This window comes from Saccostrea cucullata, unplaced genomic scaffold (genome assembly GCF_032062105.1).
Source record: "Saccostrea cucullata isolate Sc308-1 unplaced genomic scaffold, CSIRO_AGI_Scuc_v1 ctg7298, whole genome shotgun sequence".
In the NCBI taxonomy this organism is placed as follows: domain Eukaryota; kingdom Metazoa; phylum Mollusca; class Bivalvia; order Ostreida; family Ostreidae; genus Saccostrea; species Saccostrea cuccullata.
Genome location: NW_026919945.1, coordinates 6,731 through 18,196, shown reverse-complemented (window position 1 = coordinate 18,196; position 11,466 = coordinate 6,731). Strand labels below are relative to the sequence as shown.

The following is an 11,466-nucleotide window of genomic DNA, read 5'->3' as shown; positions in this document are numbered from 1 at the left end:
GCACAAATCTTAGAGCTCACGAAGTAATGAGTATTAACTGTTATTATTGCCACAAATTATTCAATATGATGTAGGAAATAAATTAAATACCTAAATATATCACATGTATTTTAAGATACTTTAAATAAAACCACTCTGATTAAAACCTTTTTGGTAAAAACTCTTTGTACAATAATAAATTTCTTATAAGTACTTTCTACAGTTTTTATAATTTTGTCATCTGGCTAACAAGTTCAAATTAAATGAAAAGAAACATGTTTCAGATGAAGGCAAGTGCTCCCAAAATTCCAATAGCCTCTGGGCAAGACCTTGGGGATCGATCCAGATTTGCAAAACTAGGAATGGCAACAAATGATGTGTTAAATCAGGCATACAGAGATATACTGGAAATGGAGGTGCCACCTTCCGACATTGAGAAAAAAGTTAAAACATCACCTGTTTACAAAAGATTGCGCACAGAGCAAGAGCTCATTTTGCAAGATGCTAAACATTCGGGATATAAAAATTTTGATATCTCATTAACATACACATTAATCAGAAACATTTGTAAAAAGATTCCTTTACCAACCAAAGGAAAATGGTGAGACGAGCCTGCAGCAGGAGAAGTGACCGTGGGTGATGATGTCGAGAGAATTAGGTCAATCCGAAACGGTTTGACTGCTCATGTTAGCTCAGCCTCCACCCTTGAGAAAGAATTCGATGATACCTGGTCAATGATGTCAGATATCTGCCAAAGACTGGAAACCTTCACGGGAAAGAAGTACTTGGACAGCCTTAAAAAAATTCATAATTTGACATTGAAAGAAGAAGATACTATTTATATGGAGATATTGCGTTCTCTCGTTTCAGATGTACAAAAAATTAAAAGAACATTGAAAATTAAAAGTTAGATGGAATCAAATTAGAAAGGTTCTTGCATGTAGGGTGAACTATTATAAATATCACATTGTAGACGACGTACTTGATTAACCTTGATGATATTTAAAAAATTGCCTTAGGATACTATAATAGAAACTCAAAGGATAAAAATGGGAAGTCGGCATAAAATGATAAAAACAAAACTGTCTGGGGTGCAAGAAATAAAAACAGCAGAAATGGGGACTAAAAGCAAGAACGTGTGATTTGAATGTTTAAATGAAGAAGGGTGTAGCTGAAGTTAATAATATTAAAAGCATATCATTTCGAAAATTATTTAGATTGAGGATCGTTTTATTATAGCCAAACCATACACTGTTCTACCGAGTTATTTTAAAAAGCTATTGGAATAGTATTCTACAGTCATCTTTCTCTTCCTCTGTGTGGGACTGCTTTTAAGTTAATGGATAATTGAGTGATGCTTTTTGGCTAGAATATGGACAACAAATAATATTGAGTGTATATATCAAGTCCTATGAAGGTAGTCTTTTAACCTTGACTTAAGTGGATGCAGTGAAAAATTATCTCCTGTAAATATTTTTATCATTAGCTGCTTCTTTTGTCCTCTGCTACATATCTTAAGTTCTTTTTATGATCCCTGTTGTCATTTTTACCTCTGGTTATAAAATTACAGGCATTCGTAACTAATAGAGGATATCATAAGAAATGTTATCATTTTTTTTCGAATATTAGGTATTTTTCTTACAAGTTGATATGTTTGTATCAAATTTAAAGAGTTTTTAGAGAGAAAAAAATGTCTTCATTTCTAAAAGAAACATACCTTCAATTTATTTTCTTCCATAATGGAGTTTTTGTGAATGATACATTTGTTTTAAATTTAAAAAGGATACAAAAAAGTTCTTTAACAAATTATTTATTTATGCAAAGTTTTTCGTTGATTTTTATTACAATTAAAGATAATATGGAATAAGATTCATAAAAGGAGGAAATGATTACAAAAAATGCACATTTCTTAATTGTTAACATTTATCTTTATTCTTGGTTTAATTAATCATTTTCTATATTTAAAAAAATACAAATAAAAAAAGAGAACGATTTTCAATGAAACCTCTTCATTTTAGCAATTTACATGTATATGTGGTTTCCAGAAACTTACATGTACATTAAATTTTCTACTTCTATATGAATGATCTACTTCTAATTGTGCACATGATTGAAATCCCAATATTGTGAAGATAGAACTCTTTATTTAAAAAAGGCAAAAAATTAAGTCTTGGATCACTAAAAAGATTTAGGCAAAATATTTCAGGAGAAGCTTGATGAGATGATAAAAGGTATGCTTAAGATTTGTGACATTTTGTTTATTGTTTTCCCTTACTAAAGATTTGTACATTAATATAGAAATGGACAATTTTGCTTTTATGTAAAAGATTTAGATATGTAAAAAATAATGTCTTTCATGTATGTGATTTTTTTTCTATTTTTATTTATTTGTACATAAACTAATCATCATTTTATTGTAGAAATTGGTGTAATTGATTTAAAGTAATTTTTTTTATAGATGTGTAAAGACTATTTTTGTATTCATATTCATATATACATTTCATTGTATATGTAGTTCTGAGTTCTGATTCACAAGATTCAGTCAAATTAATAATAGATATTAAAAGTTGAGCAAAAATTTTACAAACAAATTTCGTGGTACCAGCTCCTATTTCTGAGGCCTGCGTTTTGGTACAAACCTTCCAAAAATACTTGCTTGTTCTAGAGTACAAAGTTTATTCAATGGCGAAAAAAATGAATCAGTTTTGCATCGTGCGTTGTGCATTAACATTTAAACATTTTTAGCTCTTTTACTTAAACCACTCCATCAATTTCAATCAATTTTAGGATATTGAAAATTTGGATAAATTTGTGGTTTTCATGCCCCCCCCCCCTACCATGGAGCCTGAGGGGTAGGACAAAAAAAGCTAAAATTGATGCAATCTTTTCAAATTATCTTATTTACTTCTAGGCACATAGCAGTCAAAGAATTGTAATCAGGTGAATTTTCATGTATTTGTTAAAATATTTTATGCAGAATGGTCTATTCACGTGGTTAGAGTTCAATGTTAAGTCTTTATTTTGAGTTTTACCAATAGTGAACAGGCTTTATGTACACAGCTGTTATCTTTATCATCACGGAAAGTTTGATAAGCATCTAGATTTGAATTTCTAAAGAATGCATACAAATTCATTTGTTTCCGGAAAAAGTTGAGTTGCACGGATTAAAATAATGTTTTAGAGTTATGTAATCTGTTTTCGGTTTGATGCAAAACGTAAACAAATACAGTTGTAAATGTGTTTAGGCTGTTTTTGACATAAAGGTATGGTATTTTTTAAATTTTTATCGCTAAATTATCAAACAAAACTTCTAACCATATGTTTTATTGTTGTCAGTGATATTTTGTTTTCATAGTAAATTAATAATTGTAAACCCCCTAGACTAAATGAGTGTTTGTATGTATAGTAATACATAAGTTGTGTTTGACTTTTATTACTTCTGAAACCAACCCTGTCAACGCGGATGCGATCGGCAACGCAGATCAAAACATTGAAGAAGAAAGTATTGTAGGGGGTAAATTTAAATAGTTTTGTATGTGCTGGAGTAACCAGCTGAAAATAAAATTAGAATCATTTAGTTTAGATAATTATCTACAGTTTAGGGTTTACCGAGAGTAAATTTGCTTCAAAGTTTCTGTGCAAATGCTACCGATCAAATTGACATTGTTCAAAATATCAAATTTTCATGCTTTAAAATAGTTTATTGTTGTTAATACCTAAAAACTTTTGCTGCTTTTGTTATGTAATGGTTCTTGGAAGTATGAACTAAATGATATTAAAATTAAAACTACATACATTATCTTAAAACAAATTTTAACTGGAAAATTTGACAACCGCGAGGCGATCGTCAACGACATTATTTTTTTATGAAGTGATCGTACACCATAGAAATAGCGATCGTACAACACACGAAATAAGAATAGCACAAATCAGAGAATGTTGTTGTCAAAAAGTTTCTTTTGATATACAATAGATAATTTACATTTAAATTAGGCAATCAGTCATTGTTATATACCTTTTTAACTTTTAAAATTGTCCTACATTAATATAGAAAATTGAAATTAACTATACGTAGATTAAATAGATACAATTGAAAAAGAGTTTGATGGCTAACAAAAATGTAAAGTAAAATTTTACCTCAATTTTCATAACGGTGTCACCCCCCCCCCCCCAAAAAAAACCCCCTAAATATCTTAGATGGTTTATCATGCAAAGTGTAAGTAGAGGAGCATTTTCTAAACTCCAAATTCAGTTTCGGAAATGTGTTGTGTGGGATCGAGGGAGGGGGTGTTATGATTCAAGTTCTTGAACAACCAAACTTTATCCAAAAAATACCATCTGCCTTACCCGAATTTGACTATATACTGCAAAAGGGGGACAACCAGTCTATTGGTTTAGCCCCTCCCAATATTTCAAAGTAGCCCCCCTTTTATTTGCTTCCGACGCCTATGAAAGTAAAGTTTTCACCCCACCCCATCCCCGATTCTACAATGTACATGTACGTGCATGATATTAAAATTGGCAATTAATTAGAAAAATAATACTAATACATGTAATAATACCGGTAACAGTTTTCAGTAAATTAAAATATATCATGTTATACACAAACCTGTTATTTTATTACGTGCGTGTACAACACATTTTTACTGAAAACATTTACTGAAAATATTCGGTAAAGTTGCTACATGTAAGTATGCAAATTCCTTTGATCGTTATTTTCATAGTATTAATACATATCTTTTTTATTTTCTGCAAAAAAAGAACAGTTTTTGATATGTATGCCAAATGTAATTGAACTGCCATATCAGACAATAAAACCTTTTTTTTCTATATTGCTAAAACACTCTATACTCTATAGGTATCTGTTTTAAATAATAATCAAATAATATCAAGTTTTAGGGTTCCATGGAGTTTTAAATTTTGTTCTCTTAGAATACGGACATTATTCAACTAATATACAAGTCAGTTTAATTCGCTCTTTCTCTCTCTCTCTCTCTCTCTCTCTCTCTCTCTCTCTCTCTCTCTCTCTCTCTCTCTCTCTCTCTCTCTCTCTCTCTCGGTATTTCGTTCTATTTCGACAGACTTTCACCCATACCACATGGTTATCTATTACTTTATTTCATTTCATTAAAATTTCATTAAAAGTATTTTATAAATTTCAAGTTGCACGATCGCATGTTTATCATATTTTCTTTGTAGTACGATCGTATATAGAGTCGTTGCCGATCACCAAAACGTTTGGCATGTGTTCACTTCAAACCGTTATTTCAAGGCTTTCTTTTTGATGAAGAACTTCAAATCGGATTTAAAATTCATGATTTACCTATTCACAATGCAAATGTGCCTTTTGGACTGTCGGGTATACGTAATAAGGTAAGAAATACCACTTAAACGAGCTTTATGTGTCACGTTAGGGCAGTCATGTTCAAAGAAAACTGAACTTTAACATAATATATGGTGATTTTTAATGCGTAGGGGACTTTTATGGTGTTGAACATGTCTAGTAGCATTTAAAAAATCAGAAATAATTTAATTTTGCTTGTATTCTTGCCTCTCATTGGTTGATTTCCAAAAAGGAATGCATAACATTTTGTATAATCTGGTTTGGTATGGGGACACACCCCCTTGACAACCAGCATAATCATCTGTATCCATCAATCCCCTCATTTCCAGTCCTTGGGATTCATGGAAAATTCCAGATTTAATGAATGTACATTTAATTTCAAACAGTTGCTCGATCTTACCTCATGTAAACAAGCATCATGGCTGCTAGATCTATGTATCAGTTTTTACCTCCCCTCGCTTCCCATCACTTCCGTTACTACGGTTGTATTATTGCGCGGTAAATTTGAACTCATAAAAACAACACAATTTTACATCCCCAGTTGTTTAATTATTTTAAAATTAAATAATAAGGAATGACTCTAATTCTTGGCCAAATTATCGAGTATAATATGGTTTGGGTCAGTTTACGCTTTTTTATAATCCGCTTCGCGGATTATAAAGCGTAAACTGACCCAAACCATATTATACTCGATAATTTGGCCAAGAATTAGAGTCATTCCTTAAATGTTGAAGGAAATTGCGAGGAAGTAGGACAAAATAATGTTTTACTTAACTTCATCTTCCTGATGTAGTCGAGTTTAACTATCCGCGTTGCCGATCGCGCGTTGACAGGGGTGGAAACCTGCCAAATCAACTTGTTGTACATCGTTTCACCTCTCCTGTTTTAGATTCTGTCAGGTCAGGGTAACATTATTTTTGTCATATCCCGCCATTCTGAACATAATCACAGTTTTCTAAACTTAATCTGTAATGTTTCAAAATCCGGTAAAAGTTTTCTTTTAAAATTTTTCTTAAAATTTTTTTCATATTCATATATCGGGGTTTCCTTCAACTTCCTCTATTATGTAACTTTTCATCTATAATTTTAATCAGATCAAATGAGTACAACTCTTATTGTCATCTCCTACAAACAATTGACAAAGCTGGTATTTGTTCCTGTTGTGCCTTCTAATAACTGGAACCTGATCACGGGCGTTCTCAAATTTCCAGACTCCCTCAGCGGGTCTTTTGTAGCCAGAGTCAGGGCTCTCCTACCAAAGGTAGAGAAATGAGCTGGTCTAGTATGACGCAAAAACTTTTGGAGTAAAGATACTTATAATTTTCAATGTCTGGTTCACAGGTTAAGTTTTGGCACATTGTGAATTAAGAAAATGATCCTGATATATTTGCAGTAAAGAGTTTATAGAAAATCCCTTGGTCTAGTGAGCCCTCTCTCTGTTATTGGTATGTCATGTGTTAGAGACCCGACCGCGTCAGACCTACGTGGATAAAAAATAGGTACATTTAGCAACTGTTTCTTCGCAAGGCACTCAGAGTTTCGTTAAGATATCGAGAATCCGTGTTTTGGCAAGCTTGGTACTAAAAGAAACCCTCAGTTGCCTCGAGTGCGGAGTTTGTGTCCAAATTTCCAGAGCTCGTTATTGGTGTATAGCGACTTTTTCCTAAGAGTGAAACAATTCTAAACTCGACGAAAAATAAATACCCATGTGCAATCAATCAATCAATCGAAATCAAATATTTTGTTATATGCTAGGTTAAGATACATATGTTAAATTGATACAGGATTGTTTTTATTCCATAGCACTTCAACAATACCTAATCAGCACAACTGTAGGAAAGATAACTCATCCATGCAAATCCATGCAAAGGAAAAATATGTAGAATGAAGTGAGTAAGTTAACCTTATAAACCGTTGATGACAGTCAGTTAAAACTCATTGATCAGTATTGGACACAAAGACAGTCAGTTAAAACTCAGTGATAAGTACCGGACACAAAGATAGTTAAAACTCAGTGATAAGTACTGGGCACAATGACAGACAGTTAACACTCAGTGATAAGTATTGGACACAATGCATTAAATTAAAAAAAATCTTGAAAATTCAGCTTTTCTTTTAATATATACTGCATGATCTGCAACCTATAATTACAATTGTTGTCCAGTGCATTAATTAACTACAAACTGTTTATCGTACTGCAGATTTCAATTCATTAAACCATAGGTGCGAATAAGAATGTTTAAAATTACCATGAATTAAAAATCTTTTAGCGTGTACTGTATAAATAGAAATTTAATAGGTGGCATGAAAAATATGGAGATAACGAACAGTATTCAATCTCAAAGTCCATAAAACAATACAAAATGAGCAGAGCAAACACAGACCCCCGTAACAACAAAGGTGGGATCAGGTGCCATGGAGGAGTGAGCATCCCCTGTTGACCGGTCACACACGCCGTGTGCTCATTGTCATGATCAGGAAATAGCATATTCAAACTAACAAATTTGTTTGAGATTTTTTTTCAGGATCATAAATGCTATTTATATCCTGATAAATAATTCGGGTTATTTAACCACATGTACACATTACATTTCTTAAAAAACTGACATAAAGACATGTCAGTGTCAAATCAAAACAGTTTCCATCAAGAGATACATTTCAGATCTGATGGAAGAAAAAATATAAAATTGTGTTGTAGTTAGTGAGTCTTCACAATCAAATCATGAGAATGAAATAAAAAATGGAATCATGAGTTTCAACCTAATATTTCATAGAAAATTTAATGTAGTGGAATCGACTGAATATAAAAAAATATTGTTTTCATTTTCATAATAAAATGTTTTGAAAACCGAACAATTTCAGCTCTAATATATAGAATATCACACTGCTGTTTTGATCTCGGCCCTGGTATCAGCCCGAGCGGTTGGTATCGGCCCAAGCCCGGAGGGCGCGGGCCGAGACCACCCGAGGGCTGATACCAGGGGCGAGATCAAAACAGTGGTGTGATGTTGTTTATGTCTTTGGTATAACTAAAACCAAAGAAAAGAACAAATATTTTGATAATTTATTATCATCACGTTTATAATTTTGTCATAACAATATATTAGAGTTATCTTTCTTTATTTTGATGTTCCTGGAGATGTTGCTTGACGGTGAATAATCAAATGAGATAGATTTGCTTGGTCTGGTCATTAAAAAGAATAGTCCTAGTGTTTTGAAACATTTCATTTCGAAGCACATTAGATGACAAAGATTTCAAAGGTCCCAAACTTAAAAATATTCTACTTTCACTTTGGATCGAATCGGGGTAACAACTTCGTCAACGAATCGTTACAATTTGTAAACCTGAGATTTATAGTAAATATTTCTTTTGTTTACAATATATATTTAATTAAAAATCGCACATTAAATGAAAACTTGGTATTGTCTTACTGTCAAAGCAAATAAACGTCCATTGTTTCAAAACATGGCTTGTTGCCGTCCTAGAAGTAAACAAGAGTTACCTCTCTTACGTCATAAGTGCTATCATTTGGCGCACTTTTAAAAAAAAAATTCTCAAAATTCTAATATGAGTAAATATTTTTGAAAGATTCTGGTTAAATTTTTCGATATATAATGTTTCTCTTTAATACTTAAATATGAATTTTACTCTTAATTCACACAAATTAAACCGAAATAATGATTTGAAATTTGAGGGCGAGACAGTCCCTTGACGACGGGCCGAGACAGAGATATCTCAGCCCTGAGGGCGAGACAGCCCTACTTCCGAAGCGCTGTCTCGCCAAGTCCAAAACACCTGTATCAGGGCTGATACACTACTAGGTATATGATATAACAAGGAAACATTCAAAAGGAAAAAGAGAGGAAATTTTCATTCATCTTATACATAAATCACGTGACAAGGGCAATCACTAGAAAATAGGATAACACTACTTAAGTGTTAATTCAAAACGAATAGAGTAATGCCTGTATCAGAAAATTAAATTTAAATATGTAAACAATTACATGCATAGATAATATTTTGTGCAAAGATGAAAAAAGGGATAAAAAGGGATAAGGAAATTTCTGTCAGCTTTATTTACAAAAACAAAGAAATATAAAAGCCTAGCGGTAGATGCTGCTAGTGTGATCTATGAAAATATTGACCTAAAATTAAGACTGTAGCTAAGAAAAAAGAAATTATAACAGCCTAGCTGTAGACGCTGATAGTTAGATCTAAGAAAATAATGACCTAATAATATCAAGGTTGTAGCAAAGACATAATAGTCAGAACAGCCAAGCTGTATATGCTGCTGCTGTGATCCAAGAAAATAGTGACCTAAGATCAACTTTGTAGCTTTGACATAATAATCATATACGTAACAGCCTGGCTGTAGACGCTGATAGCTGGAGCTAAGAAAAGAGTGACCAAAGATCAACTTTGTAGCTTTGACATAATAATCATATACGTAACAGCCTGGCTGTAGACGCTGATAACTGGAGCTAAGAAAATAGTGACCAAAGATCAACTTTGTAGCTTTGACATTATAATCATATACGTAACAGACTGGCTGTAGGTGCTTATAGTGTGAGCTAAGAAAATAGTGACCTAAGATCAGGATTGTGGCTAAAACATAAGAAATATAGATGTTTAAAAATAGTTAAGGGCATAACAATTATAATTCTAAGGATGAGTGACTTAACACCGGGATTGTATCTAAGACATAACAATTATAATAATCCGGCTTTAGATGCTGTCAGTGTGATCTAAGACTCAGTAACCTAAATATGATGGACAGTTTCTAAAACAATACATGTTGATGACGACTTATTCATCCCTAGCTTTTTGTCAAAAAGCACATTTAATGAGACCTAAACACTATCGCATTGATAATATTTTACAGTTCCTTATTTATTAAGGATCAGTGTCCTCAGATCACGACAGACTCTAAAACAAAACATGTTTATTATGACTTATTTAAACCAAATAAATTTTCTGGCAAGAATAAACAGCACATTTAAAACGAATTAATAGTAATTCGATGATATTTAACAAAACATATCGATAGAAATTAAAAGAAACATTCACCTGATTTAAAAATTAAACATTATTTTCAGTTGCCTAAGCGTAATTGAACAAATTTGTTATTTAATTTTTAAAAGCGCTGTTAATATACTGTAAAAGGGCAAATAGGAGTTATTAAATTCCATAAAAGTATCAGGAAAATAGAAAACGACCCATTAATGTATGTTGTATGGTGATAAGGAAATATATATTTCAGAAAAAGGAAAATAAAAATGTTCCTCGTTATCTGAAACATACATCACTGATATCACGTGACTAAGATGATGAGATTATGTACCTGTGTATAAAGATTATATATCTTGCTTCAAAGCAAAGCAGAAAAGGATAAGCAGATATTGTCCGAGAAGGTAGGGCAATAAATATATATTATTTATATGATAGTGTGCGCTAAGAAATGCTTCGCCTCTCGTTAGATCTAATAATCCGCGCCTGTCAACTTGACGTGATACGACTCTTTGGATCAAGTTACTGTTATAATGATAAATGTATCATATATCCCCTTTAAACTAGTTAAATATAGCAAAATAAAACTAAAGAGATCAATTGTATTATATTTATTCATAAAAAAAGCATAATAACAATTGATTGTTAACGCGCAAGAAAAATAACGTCTTCTTTCTGCGTAATACGTCATCAGTTTCAGATAGTATTGATATGGATTCAGAAAACCACAGTGTAGTGATCCGGAAAGTCGGATCACGACGTCACATGATTGCGTAAAATCAACAGTATAATTCAGTGATACACATTAGGTATATGAAAAGTGTATTCAATAGATTTTTCCTTACGTGATAAATTGATATGTTCTTCATTTTCATGTTTTCCAAAACAATCTTATATATACATAGATGTACAAGAATTAATCCACCAGACGTGGTTAAGTTGCTGCTAGTGATTTAAGGTTGAGTGATCTAAGATCAAAGATGTTTCTTAAACAATACACGTGTATAAATATTTAAGGTTGAATGATTTACGATCAAAAAAATTTCTAAAACAATACACATGTACGATTATTTAATGTTGAATGAATTAAGATCAAAGTTGTTTCTAAGAAATACACGTGTATGAAGATTTAAGG

General features: G+C 32.1%; 1 protein-coding gene across 1 annotated transcript in view; it reads left to right on the top strand.

The window, feature by feature from the left end:
* The window catches only part of LOC134240685 (uncharacterized), a 39,312-nt gene extending 35,695 nt beyond the window's left edge, over positions 1-3,617 (top strand). The window contains exon 8 of the mRNA XM_062722753.1: positions 264-3,617. Coding sequence (XP_062578737.1) covers positions 264-584 — 321 coding nt within the window. The 3' untranslated portion in view covers positions 585-3,617. The remainder of the gene's footprint in view (positions 1-263) is intronic.
* Positions 3,618-11,466: the final 7,849 nt, after the last annotated feature.